The sequence below is a fragment of the Pinus tabuliformis genome, chromosome 3_2 (genome assembly GCF_031772625.1).
Source record: "Pinus tabuliformis cultivar Carrire ecotype Pingquan chromosome 3_2, CPIR1, whole genome shotgun sequence".
NCBI classification, from domain to species: Eukaryota; Viridiplantae; Streptophyta; class Pinopsida; order Pinales; family Pinaceae; genus Pinus; species Pinus tabuliformis.
In genome coordinates this window covers 347,039,758-347,064,759 of record NC_142302.1, presented here as the reverse complement: position 1 = coordinate 347,064,759, position 25,002 = coordinate 347,039,758, and the positions used below count along the sequence as shown (strand labels likewise).

Sequence of the window (25,002 nt, the reverse complement as noted above, 5' to 3'; positions counted from 1 at the left end):
TTAATCTTATGAGCAGCACTCCAGAACTAAGAGTTAGTGATGAAATTGTAAAAGTTTTACAGTTAGTTGATCAAGCCACAACAGGAGATTGGTATCTTTGCCAAAATTATACAGAGATCAGAGTCTTTGGCTGTGAACCTCCACCTTACAAGCTGCCTAAGTACCTCCCTATGATAATTTTTGCATTAGAATACATCAGGCAAAGGCTCAATGCAAATGAAGTACATTTTGTGGCTGCAAAGAGGAAATCACAGTTTAAGCTAAAGGCTTAGGTTGGTCCATTCATTTGTAACACTACAGTAGCAGGAGCTGAACAACTTGCTGAAGTTGTTCAGAATCTGTCTATTCAAATAGAGGAAGTGAAGAAATTGCAGGATGAACTGAAGAAATTACAACACATGAAAGAAGCTGCAGACAACTCACATGTAGTTGAGTTGCAGAGGGCAAAAAGTCAAATTGAGGTATTGCAGAAAGAAATCAAAGAATCTTACCTTGGAAATAAATGGGTTTGGTAAAGGAGATTTTATGGGAAGAGATTACTGAATCAATCAAAGATATCTGGCCTTATATCAGGATAATCTTTGATCAAAAGGACTTGTTGGAGAAAGCTCAGGAAGCTATTGAAACCATCTCCAAGGAACTTGAGGACATGCCAGAAGTTGTCACTGAAATAATCAAGTTTTTGAATTCTAAAGACAACTATGAGCTTGAAGAATTAGGTATTAATGACAGGACAACAACCATACTAGAAGTGAAGAAGATTATTACAAAGAAAAATCTCATTCTTCAGTTGGAGGAAAAATGCAGCAGTGTTAATGTCATAGTTCAACGTTTTTTCAGCAGGTTGGAACCCTTGACCAGCAAGGGTTTGCCCTCTATGCTGGTGATAAATGATAAATTAATTCCCGTTAAAGACTATGTCCAAAAACTTACATAGGTCAGTACCAGTATAGCTACAATTTCAAACATAAGAGGTGCAACAACACCAACGGTTGTGTTGAATGCACTCAGAGATACCTTTTTCATCCTAAATGAAATCAGACATATATTTTTAGTGAAACCCACTTTTACTAAATATATAGAAATGGATGAGGTTTATCGAAGGGTAACTAAGTTATCTATCCCAGATAAGAAACGTTGGGAACAATTAACTGATTTACTTGACTGAAAGGAGGATCAAACAACATTCAACATTTCCAGGGATAGTCATCAACAACTCAACAACATTCAGCATTTCCAGGAACAATCATCAACAGTTCAACACCAAAATAGTGACAGATCAACTATCAGTTCATATTCCTGATTTTGTATTAATCTATTTTTGTAAATTTGTTTAAGATATTTTCTTAGCTCTAAGATTGTATAAATAACTCTCTTTAACGAGTTATTAAGGGTTGCACCCTTGAAGGAACATTTGTAAGCACTAAATGTACTCAGCTTTTTCTGAATCATTAATAGCAAAGCAAAGGATTCTGAATTTTGATTCATTACAGTTTCGTATTCCTTGTAAGTTTTCCAGTTTTCATTCACTGTGTTTTCTTCATATTCTTAAGTTTTACAAAGATAACCAGATAGGAGTAGTTGAGTCTCAATTTACTCTTATAAGCTTTCTGAAGTGATCATCTTTAAAGAGAATGAATTATAAAAACTGTTTGTTTAAGTAATTCCCTCTAAATCATAAAATCATCAGTATCTTTGTAATCTTAGGCATATTTTGTCAAACTTTCTGAAAATCGTTTGAAGGTTTTCTTACTTATGGTTATTTAATTTTCTATTTGAAAACTATAATAGTCATATCATCTTTTTGTTTCTTCTCATCCCCAGATAAGCTAAATCACTATGTGGAATTTAATAGCAGTCCTTTGTTTAATATCAGTATTATTCAAGAAAGTTAGACATCATTGTTTTAAATCTTTTTCCTACATTGGTCCTCCAAAAATTAAAACAAACCCCCCCCAAAAAAATATCTTAGATGCCCTGGCATGATACCTGACCATTATCATCTCAGAGATACAACAGGGCCCATAATTTTGGTGTTTCATCTCCTAGGGTTAATTTTTTGGATATTTAGGGTTTTCCATTTTTTCTCAATGATAAATAGGCCTCTGAACCTCATTGTAACATAGTTCAAAGACATGTAGCCAACACATCTCTTCTCAAAGATAAGTTACCATCACCTGAGCTAGTTTATTTCCATTTTGTATGTAAGCATATTTCAATTATTTGATATTAATGAAATGAAGTTTTATTTCTGTCGCATCTCTATGTTTATGTTTATATATGTATTTTGTCGCATTACTGCATAAGTCCATATTAGTGGTATCATAGTAGTCCACCCTTTCTCTGTTTTTCTTTGCATGTCCCCAACGAGGCCAGGGTATAAAGAGTTAGGTATCGAATTGGTTGAACTTTTGCAAGACCAGCCTCGCAAAACCTGATGACCTCCCATGGCGAAAGAAAAGAAAGATGAGGGGGCAGGAGATCCTTTCAAAATATTTCTTGAGGAGACCCTCGAGCGACAGAGGAATGTGATGATGGATAATTTTTCCCAAATCCTTTGGCGGCTACCCACAAGCGATGCATCTTCATCTAGTAGCGACTTTGGAGGCGCCACTCCTTTTAAGGTACAAGTTAATTTTCACATTCCCATATTTGAAGGCCAAATAGATGTAGACGTTTTAGATAGATGGTTAAATATTTTGGAAGGATTTTTTTTTGGTTCATGACTTTCGACACACATATTTGGCCTCTCTGCTTGGAGATTAGTGAATGTTTTAGGCAAACTGTGTATAAATAGAGATAGATTACTCACAAAGAAATTTGATCTAGAACCATTACCATATGAGGGTAAGGGTTCAGTCTGGCTAAGACTATGAAAGACAAATGAGGTCTGGTCTGGGATGCAATTATCAATGAAAATAAACTCTTAGAATTGTGAATGAAAATAAACTCTTAGATTGAGCACTTAGGAAGAAAGTTGCTCGTGCCTCTTTTTTTAGTAGATTGTTTGATTGTATTACATTTAACATTAACATTTATTTTTCACTTAAATTCGGCTATAGTTAGATCACGTAACATATCACATCCTTTTTCATCTATGCTCTTCTTCCATATGCGCTACCGACTTATGGCGTTTCGTTTGCAACATCTGGTGCAAATACTAGTTTATATTAAATCAAATTAAATTATTAATATTTTTTTGCTATCTGTATTTTTATTTTTAAAAATATAATCCCAGCCAACAAGAACCTCTCAACGCAACAAAACAAAAGAAAACAAATGAAAAATTAGAGGAAAACAAAACCTAAGTTACTCTTAATGAAACATAACACAGATTTGCAATGCACGAGTGTTGGAAACGCCCATCTTGAAGTGTGATATCACCTAATATATATAGAGATAGATGGGGCAGCCGTATTGGAAGAAATGGTAAACCACCCCGATGCATGGTGCGTAATTATTTGAATCGACTTGTGGAAGGAATTGTTTATGAATCGGCCATAAGTAAGAAAATGGAAGTGCGCAATTATTCTTCGATGCTGTAAAGCTGCGAGAAAACCCAAATCCATTAATTTCTTTTATAAGTGAAGTAGAAGTCTAGGAGAAGATCCCTATTACAGTATTTCTTATATAATCTTTACCCTCTCTAGATGTACCCTATTGAGGTCTATAGTAGTCCTCTCCTAGGTCGTAAATATTGTTGTGTTCTCTCTCGGCATAAGGGGCGGAGAGGCGAAGGATCGATGGTCCCTAGGTTTTTGGTTCAAACCCCCAATGGTGATCTTTAGGAAATGGGGATGGTCTCCGGTAAGCACTTTTTAAGGTAGAGCCAGACGGTAGTATCAACTCCAACCGTCAGTGATGAGATTTCCATGTCTACATCAATCGGTTCCATGTCGTATGATGCCCAGTTGTTTTCATCCGATGTTGACATAGGTACCCCCATCAGCGCCTAGTGTTCCCTTGGCTTCACCTTGGATGGTACCAACAAGTTGGCGGGAAAAAGCGTGCAGAGACCGCTTAAACCCTTTACTGTGAGGGTTTTGATCTCCGCACAACAGGGACTGCGAAAGCCAACTTGCGATCAAGATCCATCTCTCCTGTCATTCAAAAGGCTTTCAAATTCGAGTATTTTTTATCCATGGTACGCTTAGGGTTTTTTTTCAAGCTCTACACTTCTCGTTTTCACTGTAATTTAGACATTGTGGTTTGCAATTTGGAATTATCACTCCATAACAGAATGTGGACAGTAAAATTCGTCGGTTTTTAAAGGAAGAGGAGTAAAATTTGTAAAGGTTTGCCAAACAATTTCACGTTAATCAAATTGGAACGAACCTACCGTTTTGTTCTACGAACTCCAACTTAAAATTCATTTTTTTCCCTTTATTTTTTTCAAATGCTATAAACAAAGAAATAAAAACTCAACAAAACAATGGAAAACCCAAATTCTATCGCCCATGAATTGTACACTTTATGACAGTGAATCGGGTATGGAAATTCGATTAAAGCGGTTTGGCTAGTATTTTTAAATTCCTTTTGAAATCTAAAATATTTAAAACAGAATTAAGTGCATGAAAAGCTATTACGATGAGCACCAACCAATGCATAATTTATATTATTTTAACAAAAGACATGACGGTCACCACAGTGGTTTTTGATGACGTTAGTTCTAATTCTAATTTAAAAGCCGCGACCTTCCTGTTTCATATTAAACCCTCTCCACTAACATTAACAGGATGGAGTCGTATATTTAATACAAGATTTCTTCTGCTTGGCTTCACACTCTTAAGAACGCAGCCGATCCTCTCTTCTGTCAGTTCTTGCCTATGCGTAGCTCCCAGATGTATCCTTCCTTGCCATTCACAATATTTCTTGATTCCACAACCCTAAGTTCTTGCTTGTAGGTAGTGACTGAAACCCAAATTCTATCCCCTTTCAATATCCGTGCTGCCGGCCTACTCACATTTCTTTGGCACGCGACTGGATTGAGCTACGTTCATCGATGGTTCGATTGATTCTCCTCTTCTCTATCTACTTTACATTGCCTATTGATTGTTCATTGTCTGCCATCTATATTCCCATTTTCTCAATAGACAGGGCCGAGTGAGTTGCAACGTGACTCTCTCCCTCGGCGTTGACGACTCTCACCGTTGGAGGGTCTTTTACAGGGACGCGACTCAGCAAATATGAACACCTTCAGTTCTGATTTTGACCTCCTCTGTTCATTTAGACTATCAACCCTGCATTTGACTCTCTCAGGCCACCGTGAATCAAACTGTCAAATGCCTATCTCCCTTGCAGTTGTAGCTTTTGCCCAATTATATTGTTTAGTGATGTCATTGGGTTTTAGAATAAATTACAATGTTAAATGTGTTAACATACATCATATAGTGTATATGTTTATTGAGAGCATGATATTTTATCTTAAAACCGCTATACATATATTGTTCTTTTTTAATTATTCTCTCTCTATATATGTACATGGACGAATTGGATGGCCCCAATTTCATCAGGAATTTCGGAACTTGTATTAAATTCATTAGTGGTACTCAACTACTTCTTGTTAAATTCAATGGTGATACTCAACTACTTCTTGTGACTGCAGGCAGACATACGCAAATGGTTCATGAAGCAACCTCACAAGAGCAATGCCGTTGAAGTTAAGACACCAGATCAGGTAGCTCTCAAGTGTCCTTTGTCTTTGTCTATCATTGTGCATGTGAATATTATATTTGTTATCTTTATGGAGTGGCGGAACTTATTTATTGTCATCGTTTTGTTTCCGATGCTTAGGAAGTCAAGACACTCAATCAGGTAGAGCTCCCATATCCTTTGTTCTTGTCTATCATTGTGAGTGTGAACGCTATATTTGCTCTCTCTCTTTATTGTCATCATTCTGTTTGTAATGCTTAGGAACATGGCTCAGAAGGAGCAAATACGGGAAGGAAGAAAGTAAGCAAATACTTCTCCACCACTCCCGATAAAGCTGTTAAACCAACCCCGGAGCAGGAAACCAAGTCTGAGAAGGTTTCAGATCAGGTAGCTCTCAAGTGTCCTTTGTCCTTTGTCCTCTTTGTGGAGTGGTGGAACTTATTTATTGTCATCGTTTTGTTTCCGATGCTTAGGAAGTCAAGACACTCAATCAGGTAGAGCTCACGTATCCTTTGTTCTTGTCTATCATTGTGACTGTGAATGCTATATTTGCTCTCTCTCTCTCTCTCTTTATTGTCATCATTCTGTTTGAACTTTGTAATGCTTAGGAACATGGTTCGGAAGGAGCAAATACAGGAAGGAAGAAAGTAAGCAAATACTTCTCCACCACTCCTGATAAAGCTGTTAAACCAACCCCGGAGCAGGAAACCAAGTCTGAGAAGGTTTCGTTGAAAAGAAAGGACCAAAATCTGGACGAGGGAAATGTATCCGGGGTTAAAGTGCCATCCCCCAAGAAGCTTCGCAAAGATAACACAAAGGAAGCTGAAGAAAAGGGTCAGACTCTAGTTAGGAAGGTTGGTGCTAAACCTGAAGAAGGCCCAACGGGTTCTACTGTAGAAAGCACCGGCTCTGGTAGAAAGGGTTCTCCAGAAAATCAGACTGGAACTCCTCAGCACGTTGGCAGAGGTGGAGGTGGTGGCAGAGGTGGAGGTGGTGGAAGTGGAGGTGGGGGCAGAGGCAGAGGAGGTGGCAGAGGAGCATATGGTAATTTTGGTGACAGAGGACCTCCTCCACACAAAGGTGAAAAGGTGAGATGGCTTTAAAATCATTAACATACAATTAGGAATTCTTTGTTAGATGGTTCCAAAAAATTATCGCATACAGTCTTGACCTGTTATTAGTCAAAAAATTACAGTCGCTTCTATAATATGTTTTATGAATCTACTACAATTGTAGATTGTGTAATTTATCCTGGCAGGTCAGTTTATTTGCTCTCTTCATATTCATATGTTGTTATTTCAGGAGATTCCACAAGGTGCTGAAAACTGTTTGGCTGGTTTGACCTTTGTGATTAGTGGGACCCTTGACAGGTATCTTTTTCTCAAGTTATGACTGTCAATTTACTGTTCTATTGTTTTTAAATCCTCTTTTTCAAATTCCCAAAGTTTAGCAAGCTTTTTAATATCTATCTTGAGATTTTGAATTTTCATGTTAATGCACAGCTTAGAGAGGGAGGAGGCAGAAGATCTGATTAAGAGTCACGGAGGGCGCGTCACTGGATCTGTCAGCAAGAAAACGGTTGTTATTGCACTTTTTTTTTTCATTTTTGTATTTCCCCTGATTTATATCACAAGCAATCAACAATTAATTTCTTTATAGTTCCCTATCATAATTGGATATTTTTTTGAGCAATAATGTTTTGAAACCTTTCTGTTTTCATATATGCCCTATCCAGAGCTATTTGTTGGTTGATGAAGATATTGGGGGTCGCAAATCTCAGAAAGCGAAAGAACTGGGGTTTGTAATCAGTTAGATTTTTTACTATTCTTCTGTGGGTTCCACTTGTGATGCATTTCCATATTTCATTTCTCATTGGGATGATCTGTTGCAGGATAACTTTTCTTTCTGAAGATGCTTTGTTTGACATGATCCGGAAGTCAAAACCTACAAAGCCATCTGGTAAGGAAGATTCACTGAAGAAAGAACAGAAAGATTACAAAAATTCCCAAACAAAGCATGATACAGATACTGTGTCAAAGAGTGCAGATAAAGGCACGTATCTTTTTCTTGTTTGTATTTTTTGACTTAGACCTTTGGTATTAGCATTGAAGCCCTTCTCTCTTTACATCTATATCTTGTATGATACAGTTATGCAAGGTTGCAGTGATTGGTTAAGCATGTTTCCTTTGGAGTATAGGAGTACAGACCTGGTATACCAGAAATGACTAACTGACCACTAGATAAACATACCTTTAGGAATACAAACTAACTGTTATTCATTCATTTAAATTTGTAAACTTATGGAAATCGGACAGAATCAATATGTGGATGTTTGACTGTTTTTCCCTTTTATCTTTGGATCGTAGAGAGGTTGATTGTACTCTGTAGGCACTTTATTTCAAGCATATCTGATCTGAGGTGTCTGAAGTGGCACTGATTAGGCTATTTATCAAATTAAAAGACTCAAGGATTTAGTCTGCAAACAAGCTTTTGCTCGTCATCTATTATGATATTATAAGTGCATATTTGTCTTTTACTTGTGTTTTTGTAAAGGCAGGCAGTTATATTAACATCAAAAGAGGTACATATCTGTCCTTCCTCTACTATTGGTTAGCTGCAAAAGAAACCAGACCAATAGCAGAGGTTCAATGTTTCAAGATTGCATATCGAAAATAAAATCAGTCTGTTACTTCTGAAATAAACTATACTATAGAAACCTGATAAGCCAATATGCTGCGGTCCTATTATGGCTTGAAGAAAAAGCAGCCGCCTGGCCGAGAATATCAACAAAACATAGAGCTATGGGCTATGCTAATCAGACAGGGAGTCCACCTGTATGGAAAAATTGAGAAAGAGCAATCACCAGTCCTGGTATCTAGATTCAAGAGCAGATTTATAATGGCATCACGGAGATATGTAATGTTCTCTTCTAAATAATTGCCCAAGGGAGGATGAAGTAGCCTATCCAACCCTATAGGCTACAGTCAATTATAAAGGGGAAACCCATTATTCAATGTTTTTGGGGAAACATTGGGTAAATTAGGGCATTTTTTTCAAGCATTAACCTGGAACAGCGCAGGGGTTTTGAAGATTAAATTGGACAACAGGTCACCCCTATGTGCAGCGGAGATTTCAGGAGTCCGACTGTAGCAGCAGACAGATTTTAGGGCATTGAGGGAATTAGCAGCGTATTTCCTGAGGCCCTGTTGGATAGTGGCCTAATCCTGTGACAGCAAATAAGGTCTGCTATAAGTTCTCCTTGGCAGTAAGGTATGGTGGAGAGGGTTTTGGAGGCAGCGGAAGTCCAGATTGGTACCAGCAAAAGCCTCAAGACAAGTTCAGACAGCGACAAGGGTCTGGAACAGCAGCAGAGGGCACAATCAAGGACCACCATAGCATCCATAGACCACGGAGGATCTGTAAGGACATTCCCAGGGCAACAGAACAAATCTGAGGCATCAAAGGCAGTGGGAGGTACAAGTACTGAAGATAGAGGCAAGGACAGAGTTGGGGTATTAGAGCAGTAGGTTTGGTTGATGTGATAACCCTTGTGTCTTTCAATTGCATTTGAAGGACTGTGGACCTAAACTATCTGTTGTATCGTTGAATTGATTTCTTGAGAATGAACTGTTGATTTTCTAGTTGCAAACAATACTAGAACAGTTTTCAAACTGATAACAACTTCCAATGATTCAATTTTAACTTTAAAACATTCCAATCATTAAGCAGCTATACTTGAAAATTTCAACCATTAACTTCAGTAGAGCAATAAAGATCACAAATAAATAATGAAACAAGGGACACCAAAATTTCTTGGGACAAAACCACATAAGGGGGAAAACCTGGTAACCTTTCCTTATGAGAGGGAGTTCAATTCATCAAATTTTGCACATCAGAATATTCCAGTCAAAATGCCAACCCTTGACTTCAATAAATGCCAAGTCAAAACCAGTCAAAAGAGAGAGAATAGGTCAACGATCTGCTCACAGTCAAAGTCTGTACAAGGGGCTGAATTTTGGCTTGAGGTTGGTGGTCAAAGGGTCAGAATTCGCTCATGCAATTTCCATAGAAAGCTTGGTCAAACCTCAGAGTTCGACCTGCTGTCAAACATTGGTCAACGGCGCAGAACAGAGACAAAACTTTGGTGAATGAACAGTCAATGAATCATAGAATATTCGGCCTCGAATCCTCAGTCAACAACTTGGTCAAACAGCAAAAATATGGTCAAGTCAATGCTGGTCAACAGAAATCAAAACTTTCTGGGCAACACAGAAATAAATCTTCTTCTTCTTCCTTGCATGTGTGAACAGATCTCCTTGTGATTGGTCGAATGAATGGGTTGCGATGATGATGCCAAATGAGGTCCAACGGATGCCAATTTATAAGTGAGTCAAGAGGTGGGTTTTGACTTTGGGGTCAAATCTCTTCAAGTGGTGGCGATGACTTGGCCAGTTGAGGCCGACTTGGACAACAAGAAAACAAATAAATTTTCCTTTGACTTTGCCCATGAAAATATCGACTGCAACTACTATTTCTGAACACTCTCTCTTAGCCAAGGAGGTATTTTTCATTCTCTCTCTCAGATGTACAAGTTTCATCATAAGGAAAGATAGATAGCATCAAACTCATCCCACAAGCCAAAGCTAATGGCATCGAGGTTAGAACCCAACTGACCATGGGATCAATCAATGAGGCCAAACTCTCCAAACATATGAAATAGTTTCTCAGTCAAGCACAATAACCCAAGAGAGTACTCAAAATCAATCTTATCGACCAATTCCACTTGTTCTTTCTGTCAAACACAATGACTTAAGGAAGATAACTCAAAATTAGTGTCCTCGACCAAACCCACTGGTCTCTCAATCAAACACAATGACTTAAGGGATCACTCCAAGCCTCAAAACCAAATTCCCCAACCTTATTGGTTTCTTTGTCAATCTTAATGACCTAAGGGAGTAACCAGGACAATCTTCTCGACCATAAACCATGGTCTCTCAACTAAGCCTAAGGAAGATTGTCAATGTCACGATGCCATACAATCAATGTTCCCTCTCTCCAAGAGAGGGATTCTCAGCCACTCTAATCTTTTCTCTGAAATAAGCAAACTTCATTCGGGACAGTGGCTTTGTCAAAACATCAACAACTTGCTCATTAGTAGGTATGTACTCGAGCCTCACAGCTCCTCTATGGACAATAATCCAGATGCAATGATACTTGATCTCAATGTGCTTCGACTTGTCATGAAAAACTGGATTCTCAAAAAGCTTTACACAACTTTGATTTTCACAATATACCACGGTCGATTCTAGCACCTGATCAAACAAACTAGAAAACAACTTTTGAAACCAAACTGCTTCACAGCAAGCTGAATAGGCAACTTTATACTTAACTTCAGCTGTACTAAGAGCAACAGAAGTCTGCGTCTTACTTGACCATGAAATCGTAGCAGAGCCCAAACTAAAACAGAAACCATAAGTTCTCTTTTTATCTTAAGTGCATCCAACCCAATCAACATATTTAAAACCATGCAGCTGCCATTCTCCATCAGAAACATATCTCAAACCATAATGAATGGTGCCACGCAGATATCTCAATATATGTTTCGCTGCAACCCAATGTACATGTTGGGGATCAACCAAGAATTGGCGCAATGTGTTCAAACCATAGCAGATAGCAGGTTTGGTGTTAACTAGATAGTTTAATGAGCCAATCAATTTACGATACGTAGAGGGATCAACCATATCAAAATTACAATCTTGCAACTTCTTCTAATTTGTCACCATGTGAGTATGCATGGACTTACAATCCATCATGCCAAATTTCTGAAGGATCTTAATGATGTATGTTCCTTGCCCAACAAAGATTTCACTAGGATTTTGCCATATTTCCAATCCCAAATAGTAATGTATAAGACCGAGATCCTTCATCTCAAATTTAGAAATCAACTCCCTCTTACACTGGACAATGAGATTCTTAGCCCCTGTAAAAAATATATCATTGACATACAATAGCAAAATCAAGGGCTCACCTTCAACAACTTTGATGTACATATTAGGATCAACATTGCTCTTTGTGAAACGAAGACTCAACAAATAGCCATCAATTCGAGAGTACCATGCACGAAGAGCCTACTTAAGCCCATACGAGGCTTTCTTCAATTTACAAACATGTGTCTCTCTATTATGAATCTCAAAGCCTTGAGGCTGTTCAATATATACTTCTTCTTCAATGACTCCATTAAGAAAAGCAATTTCAAAATCCATTTGATGCAGTTTGCAATCTATAATAGAAGCAAAAGCAATTATAGATCTAATAGAAGAGTACTCGGCAATAGGAGCAAATGTGTCTTCATAATCTTCTCCCTCTTTTTGGGATAATTCACGGGCCACAAATCTTTCCTTGTACTTCTTAATGCTTCCATCAGCCGCATGATTGATTTTGCAGATCCATTTGGAAGACACAATAGGTTTTCCTTAAGGTTTTGGCATGATTTCCCATACATCATTCTTCAATATGGACTAGTACTCTTCAATCATAGCATCTCTCCAAACTTGATGTTCAACTGCCTCTTCATAGGTGGATGGCTCAGATTCAATGATCTTACACATCAATGTTGCATAACCTGAGTACTTCTTTGGCCTCTTGCTTTCTCTGAAGGTACCATGAGGCGCTGCATTACCTTCTGCTTCTTTTAAAGTTCTTTGAAGGTGCCACGAGGTGCTACATTACCTTCTGCTTCTTTTAAAGTTCTTTCAAGCGAGGCTAGTCTTTTTCTAGTCTCAGGTACAATAACAATTGATGGATCAACAAATTCATGTGGTTCATCTGACTCTTCTAGAGCATCTTGTTCCATAGGTTCAGGCTCTTTAGATTTTGATTCCACATTCTTAGGAGCCATCTGCATCCTAAGAAACCGGATTTGCTCCCCTAGCCCCACGTGTTCGGAATTGGACGAATCAAACACGATTTAGTGGGACATGTGTCCTTCGGAACATGTCCGATCGTGTCTCGATTCTAGGACAGGTGTCATGGATTGTTGCCCTTTGCGCGGTTATAAAAGTGCGATTTGGCCATTCTAACTTCACCAGAGTCATTGTGGGTTTGATGTGGGTGTGCGCGAGCTAAGAGCAAAGGGTGTGGGAGCATTTTGGAGGCGATTCAAGCAACATGTAAGTGCATTTTCTCTCTATTTTTTTGCATTTTTATTACAACAGTTTGCATGTGCATTTGTTTTACAAATTTGTGCATTTTTTCCCTTTTTTTTTTTTACAACATTCATGGCTCAATCAAGGGAGGCAGGGAAGGGGCAAAGGAAGGGGAAGAATGTCCCCATTGGAGATGCCCCTCCTCTTTCAATTTCATCAATGTTTGCTAGTGTTCCCTCTATTGCAAGTGGGGCTGCAACAACTTCAAATGTTGAGTGAAGACATCAGCCTCAAGATAACAAATATCCCTTGTGGAATATGTCACAAGAGAGCAAGGGCCAGACAACAAGATGAAGGGAGGAGGCAATGCTGCTTGGAGATGCAACTATTGCAAAAATCATTTCATGAGCAGATATTTCTGTGTGAAAGCTCATTTGTTGGCTTTAGCAAGTTGTGGAATTGTAGCATGTACACAGGTGTCTTTAACTAAGAGGAAGGAAATGGAAAAAGAGGCCAACGTTGGTATGACAAAGGTGGCTACAACATCTAAAAAAACAACAATGAAGACCCCCTTCCATTCTTGAGGAAAAACAACAACAAATTTCCATTTGAGAGTTTTGGTGGGGGACAAGCCTAAAAAAGAAAGGCAATGGCACTTGGTCTAATGGACAAGATTTTTCAGAAAGAGAAACGAGAAGAGCTTGATCTCATCATTGCATTTTTTTCTATCAGAACTTAATATCCTTTAATGTTGCACGCTCATCTATATTCATTGAGATGTGCCGAGCTCTAACTCAAGGGGCTCCATCAGGGTGTGTGCCTCCTGGGCCAGAGAAGCTTAGAACCACCATATTGTTAACGAAGGCAAAGAAAGAGGTGGACAAAATGTTTGAGCCTATTAAATCAACATGGCCAACATCTGGGGTTAGCATTGTTTCTGATTGATGGACAGATCCAGCACAACATCCACACATCAACTGTTAATTTTAGGTATGTTCTATGCTTAGAGGAATTTATTTCAATTTTCACAGTTAGCTCAATATCTTTTCCAGATTAGCAATCACATCAGCGTTAAAGTAAACTGCAGATAGAACATAAACATAAATCGCAGAAGACAAGCCAAGACAAGAGGACACACGATGTGGCGCTAGCCAGGGACAAACCCCAATGTGGGGAAACCCTTGATCAATTCTTCTTATATGTTCTTCAATAGTTCAACAGAGAGAGAGAGATAGTACGTTTACAATAGAAGTCAACACTTTGACTTATCTAGATAAGAGCAGAGATCATCTCTAAGAAGATGATACATGAGATTAGTTGAAGACATGCTGCTTCAACTGATTCTCCAAGGTGACTCCTTCACCTATCGTTGTGCTGCATTTCATCATGCTGCACCTCACTGCGCTGCACCATGCTGCACCCATCATCACTATGCTGCATATCATCACGCTTCATTAATCATGACTGTACCCATCACTGTACTGCATTATGTGCCATTGCTACACCATGTTGCCGTACTGACCTATGCTCTGATTGCACCTTGCTTGCTTGTTGTCCCTAGCATGCTTGTTGTCCTTAGCATGCTTGCTGGTGCATGCTAGCTGTAACATTACATGCTTGGTGTATTTGCTGCTAAGTACCATACAACTGTCCCAATGTTAATTAGCTGTCCCTTGCATGCTGCTCTCCTTTGGAGACAGATGCTCCAACAGTTCCGACAGTTCCGGCAATTTCGGCAGTTCGTGGCAGTTCCGACAGTTCTGGCAGTTCTGGGCAGTTCCCGACAGTTCCGGCATTTCTCGGTAGTTCCGACAATCTCGGCTGTTCCAGTAGTTCTCGACAGTTCTCGGCAATTCGCGGTTGTTCCCGACAGTTCCCGACAGTTCCGGCTGTTTCGTTCCTGACTGTTCCGACAGTTTCGGCTTCTGCCCTCTAGATTAGGGCAGCGTTATCCCTTAGGATCTCTCTCCTACTAAAACCCAAAGACAAGTAGAGAGGAAGAGATCCCAAGTGTGTTGAAAATGACTTGAAGGCCACCTCTATTTATACTAAAACGTTGAACACAAGTAGGGTTTATTTGGTTGCTGGCCGACCTTGACGAATTGCCCCATAACACAAATAAATTCATATCTCCATGAATACTTATCAGAATCAGATGATCTTTAGATCAATCCTACACCTCTCGATGAGAGAGATCCAAGAAAAATATCAGCTTCATTAATAAGATGACCCACATGGAGTTTGGCCCTAGTTGCCAATTTTAACACTTCCTCTCAACTAGGGTGAACTCCATCCGCTGATCCATATGTCTGACTGTACTATCCCTGCCATCAGTGCCCTGCACTGCTCTGCTCTGCTGAGCTCTGCTTTGCTCTGCTCTGTTGAACCATGAAGAAGAAGAATTGATCGAGAATGTCTCATACCATTCTCTACTGACCCGAAGTCAGTTTCATTTGAAGAGTGTGTCACATCACTCTTACTGACCCGAAGTCAGTTTTATTGATCCCAGATCAATATCACAAGAGAGTGTCTCAAACCACTCATACTGATTCCACATCAGTTTCATTGATCCTAGATCAATGGAGGTCATCCTAGGATAGGGAACACGGTAGATACAACGATGCGTCCATCGATAGTACTACTATGGTCCCTAACCCCATTTCCTTGCTCATTGATCAGATGAGAGGTACTTCCCATGAGTCCTAGACTGCATGGGTAGGATGCCTCGACAGGAGAACTAATCATCCTGTCCATAGGAGAACGAATCATCCTGCCCCACAGTCGCCACAGGAGAACTAATCATCCCGGCCCACAGGAGAACTAATCATCCTATTTCACAGTTGCCACGGGAGAACTAATCATCCCGGCCCACAGGAGAACTAATCATCCTGTTCCACAGTTGCCACGGGAGAACTAATCATCCCGGTCCACAGGGGAACTAATCATCCTGTTCCACAGTTGCCACGGGAGAACTAATCCCAGCCCATAGGAGAACTAATCATCCTGTTCCACAATCGCCACGGGGTATCACAGGGGAAGGTTGAACCTGTCATCTTGTACATAGCGCACCACCAGGGGAGGGTGAGTCGCCCTGTGGTTGTATGTTGCTCCAGTAAGTATCCCAAGCCCCCCAGAGCTCGCAGAGCTCAATGCATGCAACATGCAGGACCCTTATAAGAAGGTCTCTCACCGACTCCAAGTCGTTTGGGAAAGTCACAGATTTGACCTTTCCCCGGGGCTTTGACAAAATGTCTGCGACTTGTACATCAGTCTCAATGCGATGGAGCCTCCTCGCTCATCGACTTATCATATCCTAGATAAGGCAGTATTTGATGTCTATCTGCTGGAGCAATCATCGAATACGGGATTCCTCAATAATCGAATCCCCCCTCTAGTTGTCACAGAGAATCACAGTGGTATTCATCATGTGTACAAACAACTCACTTAAGAGCTTCTGCAACCATGCAGCTTCACACGAGATCATGCTCGTAGCTATGTATTCGGTCTCGGCGGTGCTTATAGCAACTGACTGCTGCTTCCTGCTCATCTATGATATCGAAGCAGAATCCAAAGAGAACCAACACTGAGAAGTGCTCTAGTGATCCTCCACACTGCCTGCCGAGTCAGCATTCGAATAATCATGTAGTTTCATATTTTCGGCAGTGTATCTCAATCCATGAGAGATTGTGCTCCAAAGATATCTCAGAAGATTCTTGGCACTAATCCAGTGAGGCTCAACCAAATATGAGCTCACCATGCTAACTGCAAAACATATGTCCAAACGGAAGTTCTCCAAGAACATCAACACAAATGAGTTTATGAAACTCAGAGGCATTTCCCAAATCTGGTCCGACATCACTACCATATAACTTCTGAAAGTTAATATCCTCGAGGTAGTCATAGGCTTGCAGTTTATCATTCCACATCCGGAATCCAACTCCCTCTTACTTTTGCAAATGAGAGGGTTTGCACCTGTCAGAAATAGGTCGTCCTCATAAGGTGATGGTATGAGAGGTCTATCATCCACAACCTTCGGGTAATGGTTTGGATCGGTTTCACTCCTAGTGAATCTTAGCTTCATCAGACAACGATCAATCCTCTCATACTACGCCCGGGGTGCTTTGCTTCAAGCCATAGAGGGCTTTCTTCCACCTATATACATGAGATTCCCGATCATGAATCTCAAACTCCTCGGGTTGTTCCAAACTTGTGGACCTGCTGCATGAGGGGAATGGTCCCCTTATAAGATTTTCCTTTGGTACATCTCAGACATGTACCTTCATGCTCTTCTTGAATTCAGGCATCCCTATCACCATCTGACTCACATAGGGTAGGGCCCCATAGGTAGACCTCTGGTGTTATAGATGCGATATGTCAATTGACATGATCCCCAATAGACCATCATGCAAGTTGATACAAATTGCTAATCCTGAACCCATGAGAAAAAGCATATTTGAAAATTCTATTTTTTAACACGTACCTTTCCATTGATGAATGCCACCCTGAAACCTTTGACTTCCATTTCTGAGATGGACACCAGGTTCTTCTTGCGATTACGTACATAAAAGAGATTCTTGTAAATGAATAGAGTTACCCTCATTCAGTTGAGGGATAACATTCCCTTCACCCTTGCCGAGACAGGTGGCATTGGCTCCAAGTATAATCACACGATTATTTCCATCTCTACCAAATTAAAGAGTGCACCCTACTATCCGATGAAGTGCCTTGAAGCACTACAATCAATAAGCCAGATTCCCAAAGAATCTGAAGGAGAGGGCCAATACAAGATAACGCTTCTTTATCTTATAAAAAACAACATTTGATTCTTCATACCTGGGGTTCCTTGCTTTCTTTGAAGAGTCGACCATTTCCTTGATGACCTGCATTACCTGTCATTACTTTGATCATTGAAGATGTCCCTGGAATGATTGTTATCTTCATAAAGAGATGCGACTCTGCCATTCGGACACTCCTTCGCATAATGGCCGAAATTATTGCAACCAAGGCATCTGCCTTTCCTTCCACCCTGCTTCAACTGATTCTCCGAGGTGACTCCTTCACCTATTGTTGTGCTGCATTTCGTCATCATGCTGCACCTCACCGCGTTGCACCATGCTGCACCCATCATCACTATGCTGCATCTCATCATGTTTCATTAATCATGACTGTACCCATCACTGTACTACATTATGTGCCATTGCTACACCATGTTGCCGCATTGACCTATGCTCTGGCTGCACCTTGCTTGCTTGTTGTCCTTAGCATGCTACTTCAACTGATTCTCCAAGGTGACTCCTTCACCTCCTTCACCTATCATTGTGCTGCATTTCATCATCATGCTGCACCTCACCCATCATCACTATGCTGCATCTCATCACGTTTCATTAATCATGACTGTACCCATCACTGTACTGCATTATGTGCGATTGCTACACCATGTTGTTGTATTGACCTATGCTCTGGCTGCACCTTTCTTGCTTCTTGTCCTTAGCATGCTTGTTGTCCTTAGCATGCTTGCTGTTGCATGTTAGCTGTCCCTTGCATGCTAGCTGTAGCATTGCATGCTTGGTGTATTTGCTACTAAGTACCATACAACTGTCCCAATGTTAGTTAGCTGTCCCTTGCATGCTGTAGTTCCCAACACTTCTGGCAGTTCCGACAGTTCTGGCTGTTCTGGCTGTTCCCAGTAGTTCTCGGCAGTTCCGGTTGTTCTGGTCGTTCCCGACAGTTCCGACTGTTCCGGCAGTTCTGAACAGTTCCGACTGTTCCGGCAGTTCTGGCTTCTGCCCTCTAGATTAGGGTAGCATTATCCCTTAGGATCTCTCCTCCTACTAAAACCCAAAGATAAGTAGAGAGGAAGAGATCCTAAGTGTGTTGAAAATGACTTGAAGGCTACCTCTATTTATACTAAAACGTTGAACACAAGTGGGGTTTATTTGGATGCTGGCCGGCCTTGACAAATTGTCCCATAACACAAACAAATTCATATCTCGATGAATACTTATCGGAATCAGATGATTTTTAGATCAATCCTACAACTCTCGACGAGAGGGATCCAAGAAAAATATCATCTTCCATTAATAAGATGACCCACATGGAGTTTGGCCCTAGTTACTTCATGGTGTTTTCCTTGAATGATCCAGTTTTCTTGAAATCAGTGGATGCACTTGGACAGTACAAGGATGCACAATATATGGGTGAGTTGTTTATTAAAGTTATTGAAGATGTAGGTGTTGATTCTTGTGTGCAAATCATTACAGATAATGCACCTGTTTGCAGGGTTGCTGGCATGATTGTGGAAGCTAAATATCGACAAGTATTTTGGACACCTTGCATTGGCCATTCTTTGAATTTAGCACTTAAATATATTGCTTCTGATGTGCTTTGGATTGGAAACGTTATTGAGGATGCATGACATATCCGCAACTTTGTACAAAATCATACAAATTCCCTCACTATCTACAAGGAGTACACCAATCTATTATTGTTGAAGATTGCGGATACACGGTTTGCCTCTTCATTCATCATGTTGAAGAGGTTGAGGGAGGTTGTTAAATTTGGCAACTAGGGCCAAACTCCACCTTGGACAACTCATATGATGAAGCTGATATTTTTATTGGATTCCTCTTTTTGAGAGGTGTAGGATTGATCTAAATATCATCTCATTTTGACATGTACAAATGAAATTACGAATTTATTTCGTTTATGGACAAATTGTCAAGGTTGGGCAACAAACTAATGTAGGCTCAGAAGCCCAAAAGACATTTCTTTTCATCCTCAAAGTTGCATATAAATAGAAGGTGCATCTACCTCATTTGGACATCATTCATCCCACACATATTTCTCTCTCCTCATTTGATTAGGTCGTATAAAACTTCAGGCTGCCTTCTTCTCCTCCACACGTGCAAAGTTTGACTGCGATTTTATGTTTCTAGCATTTGACCAAGTTGCAAGAAGTTTGACCAACATTGACCGGGCAATGTTGACCTTGTTTGACTGTGATTTTTGTGGGATTATTTCTATTTGTGTAGGCCGCATTTTTGGGCACAAAAATCGAGGCATTCTGAGTTGTTTGACTCTGCGTTGACTGCAGGTTTGACTTTGCATTGACTTAATTTGATTGATTTTTTCAGGACTGTTTTGGGTTGATTTAGGCTATCCTTGGAGGCCGAGTTGACTAGGTTTGATCGAGTTGATTTGGAGGAAGATTTTTGCTAAGTTGACTAGCGTCGACTTTCTGGTTAGGGCATCCGATTGACTACAGTTTGACTGGACATATTTGATTGTGTTTGGGCAAGTGAATTTTGGATATTGTACTCTCTCTCTCTGCTAAACTTTTGAAGAATAATAAGAAGACTTGATCAAAGGGTTTCCCCACATTAGCTTTTTCCCTGGCATCCACCAAATGTTGTGTCCTCTTGTCTTGGCTTGTCTTCTGCTTTTTATTTATGTTTTATCTGCATTTACTGTCATGTTAATGTGATTGCTAATCTGGAAATTGATATTGGGCTAACAAGGAAATTGAAGTAAATTTCTCTTAAGCATAGAGCATACCATTGTTATCTAAAATTAACATGGTATCAGCGCTGAGGTGAAGACAAAGCCCAAGCAAGAGTGAAAAGAGCAATCACTGAGAAGAGCAATCACTAAGATTTGTTGGACAAGGACAAGAGTCAATGGCCTCCGCATCTTACTTCAAGCTTGATGACAAGCTCAATGATAAGTCTGATTATCATGCATGGAAGATGTCTCTTGATTTGACTTTGGAAGAGCAGGATGTTATGGACTATGTGCAGGGAAAGATTACTGAACCTCCTTCAAATGCACCGACTGCCGCTAAGACAAAGTACAAGAAAGGTGAAGTCAAAGCAAAGAAGATCATTAGGGATTCTATTAATAAGCATTTGGTTGCATACATCTCTGATTTGAACACATCTAAGGAGATGTATGACAGGTTGGTTGGCATGTTCAAAGTTAGCAATGCAAATGGAGTCCTTTTTCTCAAAAACAAGTTGAAAGACATAAAGAAGGGAAGAGGTGAAGATATCCAATCCTACTCCATGAGGATTACTGAGATAAAAAATGATCTTCTTTCAATTGGAGAAGTTATTGCTGATAGGGAGCTCACTCTCATTGTGATTGGACGTCTCCCTCGTGAATGGCCTGTGTTCAACACTACTATCCTCAACAATGATAGGATTCCAGGTTTTGATGAATTGTTGACTAGATGCACTCAAGAAGAAACAAGGATGATGGAGAGAGACATGCCTTCAAATAGGAATGAGCCTATTGCATTCTTCGCTCATGCTAAAAAGAAGAACAATGTAGGTTCAAAGAAGCAATGTCCAAGAAGACCAGGATTCAAAGATGGAAGGGAAGATGCTTCATTTGTAATAGGTTTGGCCACTATGCTAGGGAGTGTCCTAATAGAAGGGATACACCTCATGATGATGACAACCACAATCACAACCACAACCATAACAATTTCAGGGGCAACAACAATCAAAGAAATGGCAGATTCAACAACAAAGGAAAAATGATTGCTCTTGCTACTCAACATGGAAATGGTCGACCTCCCAAAAGATCAAGAAACTCTAGGTATGATGAATTTAATGTTGTAGATAACAAGCAAAAATAATTTTATCTTATATCTGCCCTCTCTATTGTCTCTCCATCAGATACCTTGGGAAATTGGTTGATTGATAATGGTGCCTCGAAGCACTTCACTGGGTATAAGGAAGCTCTTTCAAATCTGATAGAAAAGGATACAAGAAGTTCTATATGTACCTGATCTAAAGAAGAACCTGGTATCTATCTGGACGATGGAGGACAAAGGATTCAGGGTGGCATTCATTGATGGAAAGGTATGTGTTTGGAATAGAAATTTCAAAGAAGCATCTACTCTTGGATTTAGGGTTGACAACTTATATCAAGTTGGAGGAAGTCCACTAGGAGCTATGTCTTGCTACACATCTCTTCAATCCGAATTATGGCACCGAAGGTTTGCTCATCTACATTATAAGGCTCTACTCGATATGAGGAAGATAGTGACAGGTATGTACGAATTTAAAGTAGAACATGAAGGTGTTTGTTAGGGATGTGCCGAAGGAAAACATACAAGGGGACCATTCCCCTCAAGTGATAACAAGACTACCGACATTTTGCAATTGGTTCATTTTGATCTATCCGGTATGATGCGCGTGACATGTTTGGGAGGATATTTATATTATGCTATCTTTGTGGATGATTTCTCTCGCAAAATGGATATATTTCTTGAAGAAGGATGAAGTATTCTGATGGTTCCGTTCTTTCAAAGACTTGGTCGAAAATCAAACAGGGAAGAAGATCAAAATATTGAGGACCGATAATGGAACCAAATATGAAGCAAATAAGTTCAATGACTATTGTAGAGAAGTTGGCATTAAGAGGGAGACTACAACCGCATATACTCCCGAGTAAAATGGAGTTGCTGAAAGAAATAATCGTTCCATTATAGAAGCCCCACTCGTGCCATGCTTCATGATCAAAGCCTTCCAAAGTTCTTATGGGCAGAAGTTGCCAACACTGTCATGTACGTTCAAAATAGATGCCCTCATCAAGCGTTGGACTCCAAAACTCCTGAAGAAGTTTTCACTGGTAAGAAACCTGATGTTTCTCACTTTAGAATTTTTGGTAGCCCCGTATATTTTCATGTGTCGAAAGAAAAGAGAAGCAAATTGGATGCATCTGGGAAGAAAGGAACATTTGTGGGCTACAGTGAAACTTCTAAGGCATATAGAATCTATGTGCCTGGTCAAAGAGAAGTGGAGATAAGTCATGATGTCACCTTTGATGAAGATGCTGCCCTTGGGAAGATTAGTAACCTTCCTATTCCAAGGAAGGACAAAGAAGCAGATACAGGAAAGCAAGGAGAACCGTAGGATGAGCCGATGCCCAATGTTGAAGGACCAATGGATCCCATTGATCCACCTCCTCATGAGCCCTCCTCCTAAAAAAGGAGACCCTCATGGCTTAGGGAAACTCTCGAAGATGCCAAGAGACATATTGCACCAAGGGGGACATTTCGTGAAAGTAAGAAGCTGAATAGGTACCAAGGGTACTTAACTGCCATGAACACCATTGTTCAAACTGAGCCTTGCACATTTGAAGAAGTTGTGAAGCACCAAGTTTGGAAGGATGCTATGAACGAAGAGTATGAGTTGATTATGAAGAATGATGTCTGGGATGTGGTCCCTAGACCCAAGGACAAATCCGTTGTCACCTCGAAATGGCTCTACAAGATCAAGCATGGAGCTGATGGAAGTGCTGAAAAGTTCAAGGCCAGGTTTGTTGCTCGAAGCTATTCTCAAAAGGAAGTTGTGGATTACGTTGAGAGATTTGCACCAATTGCTCAATATACCACCATTTGTTCAATTATTGCCCTTGCTGCCTCGCAAAGATGGAACCTACACCAGATGGATGTCAAAACCGCCTTCTTGCATGGTTCAATTAAGGAGGAAGTCTACGTAGAACAACCCGAGGGGTTCGAAGTTCAAGATCGTTAGATACATGTGTGCAAGTTGAAGAAAGCCCTATATGGGTTGAAGCAAGCTCCCCGAACTTGGTATGAGAGGATCGACAACTATCTGATGAAGCTGAGTTTTAAAGAAGTGAAGCTGATCCGAACTTTTACTTTAAGGTTGAGAATGACAAACCTCTCATTTTGGTACTTTATGTGGACGATCTCTTTCTGACAGGTGCAAACCCTCTTATTCATCAATGTAAGAGGGAGTTGGCTTCCGAGTTTGAAATGAAGGACCTAGGACTGATGCATTATTTCATAGGATTGGAGGTCTGGCAAAAGCCAGGTGAGATTTTCCTTACTCAAGGAAAATACATTGTCAAGCTACTTGAAAGATTTGGGATGGTGGACTACAAGTCCGTAACTACTTTGATGGAACTTAAATTCAAGAAGTTATGTGGAAGTGCTGCTGGGCCCGATTTGGGAAATCCTTCTGAGTATCATCAACTCGTGGGGGCCCTAATGTTCTTGGTGAACTCTTGTCCGGGCATATGCTTTGCAGTGAATACATTGAGTTAGTTTATGGTCGAGCCTCATCACATACATTGGATTGCTGCCAAGAATTTTTTGAGATATCTCCGAGGCACAATCACCTACGCACTGAGATGCACTATTGGGAATGTGAGGCTCCACGACTATTCTGATGTTGACTGGGCTGGCAGTGTGGTGGATTGTAAAAACACATCGGGATGCGGCTTCTCTCTAGGTTTTACTTTGATATCCTGGATGAGCAGGAAGTAGAAGTCAGTTGCTTTGAGCGCCGTCCAGGCTGAATATATTGTTGTTAGTATGGCCTCCTGTGAAGCTGTTTGGTTAAGGAAGCTCTTTAGTGATCTGTTTGGACATTGTGCTGGATACCACCGTGATCTTCTGCAACAACCAAAGTGGGATTCGTCTTTCTGAGAATCTCGTGTTTCATGATCGCTCCAAGCATATTTATATCAGGTACCACTTTATCTCGGATATGGTACAACGAGGAGCAATAAGACTCCATTACATTGGGACTGATGATCAAGTCGCAAATATTTTTACGAAGCCCATGGGGAAGGACAAATTCTTAACTTTCTGTGAACGACTTGGAGTTGTGGAGAGACGCTCTTATGAGAGTCCTGTTTGAGTTGGATATTGAGCTCTAGGAGCTCCAGGGGGCTTGGGGTACTTCTTGGAGCAATGAGCAACCATAGGGTGAGTGGTTCACTTTCCCCTAGTGGTGCGTGATGTTCAGCAGAGCATAGCAGAGCAGGGATGAAAGGGATGGTACATATTGTCAGATGGTTTGGCAGGTGGAGTTCTTCCTAGTTGAGAGGGAGTGTTAAATTTGGCAACTAGGGCCAAACTCCACCTTGCACAACTCATATGATGAAGCTGATATTTTTATTGGATTCCTCTTTTCGAGAGGTGTACGATTGATCTAAGGGTCATCTCATTTTGACATGTACAAATGGAATTATGAATTTATTTCGTTTATGGACAAATTGTCAAGGTCGGCCAACAAACTAATGTAGCTTCAGAAGCCCAAAAGACATGTCTTTTATCCTCAACGTTTCATATAAATAAAAGGTGCATCTACCTCATTTGGACATCATTCATCTCACCCTTATTTCTCTCTCCTCATCTGATTAGGTCATACAAAACTTCAGGCTG

The 25,002-nt window shown here is 40.3% G+C and overlaps 1 protein-coding gene across 5 annotated transcripts in view; it reads left to right on the top strand.

The window, feature by feature from the left end:
• The first annotated feature begins 3,462 nt into the window (after window positions 1–3,462).
• RFC1 (replication factor C1) overlaps window positions 3,463–25,002 on the top strand; it is a 296,432-nt gene continuing 274,892 nt past the window's right edge. Inside the window, exons 1-10 of one of the 5 annotated variants that reach the window (XM_089416370.1) lie at window positions 3,463–4,144; window positions 5,606–5,677; window positions 5,794–5,814; window positions 5,914–6,039; window positions 6,126–6,146; window positions 6,261–6,740; window positions 6,955–7,022; window positions 7,155–7,230; window positions 7,388–7,449; window positions 7,544–7,704. In XM_089416370.1, the coding sequence (XP_089272496.1) occupies window positions 4,142–4,144; window positions 5,606–5,677; window positions 5,794–5,814; window positions 5,914–6,039; window positions 6,126–6,146; window positions 6,261–6,740; window positions 6,955–7,022; window positions 7,155–7,230; window positions 7,388–7,449; window positions 7,544–7,704 (1,090 nt within the window). In that variant the 5' untranslated portion in view covers window positions 3,463–4,141. Of the gene's footprint in view, window positions 4,145–4,713; window positions 5,006–5,154; window positions 5,200–5,605; window positions 5,678–5,793; window positions 5,815–5,913; window positions 6,040–6,125; window positions 6,147–6,260; window positions 6,741–6,954; window positions 7,023–7,154; window positions 7,231–7,387; window positions 7,450–7,543; window positions 7,705–25,002 lie in introns of those variants that run through there. The other 4 variants (XM_089416374.1, XM_089416371.1, XM_089416373.1 and 1 more) reach the window with 4 other exon arrangements.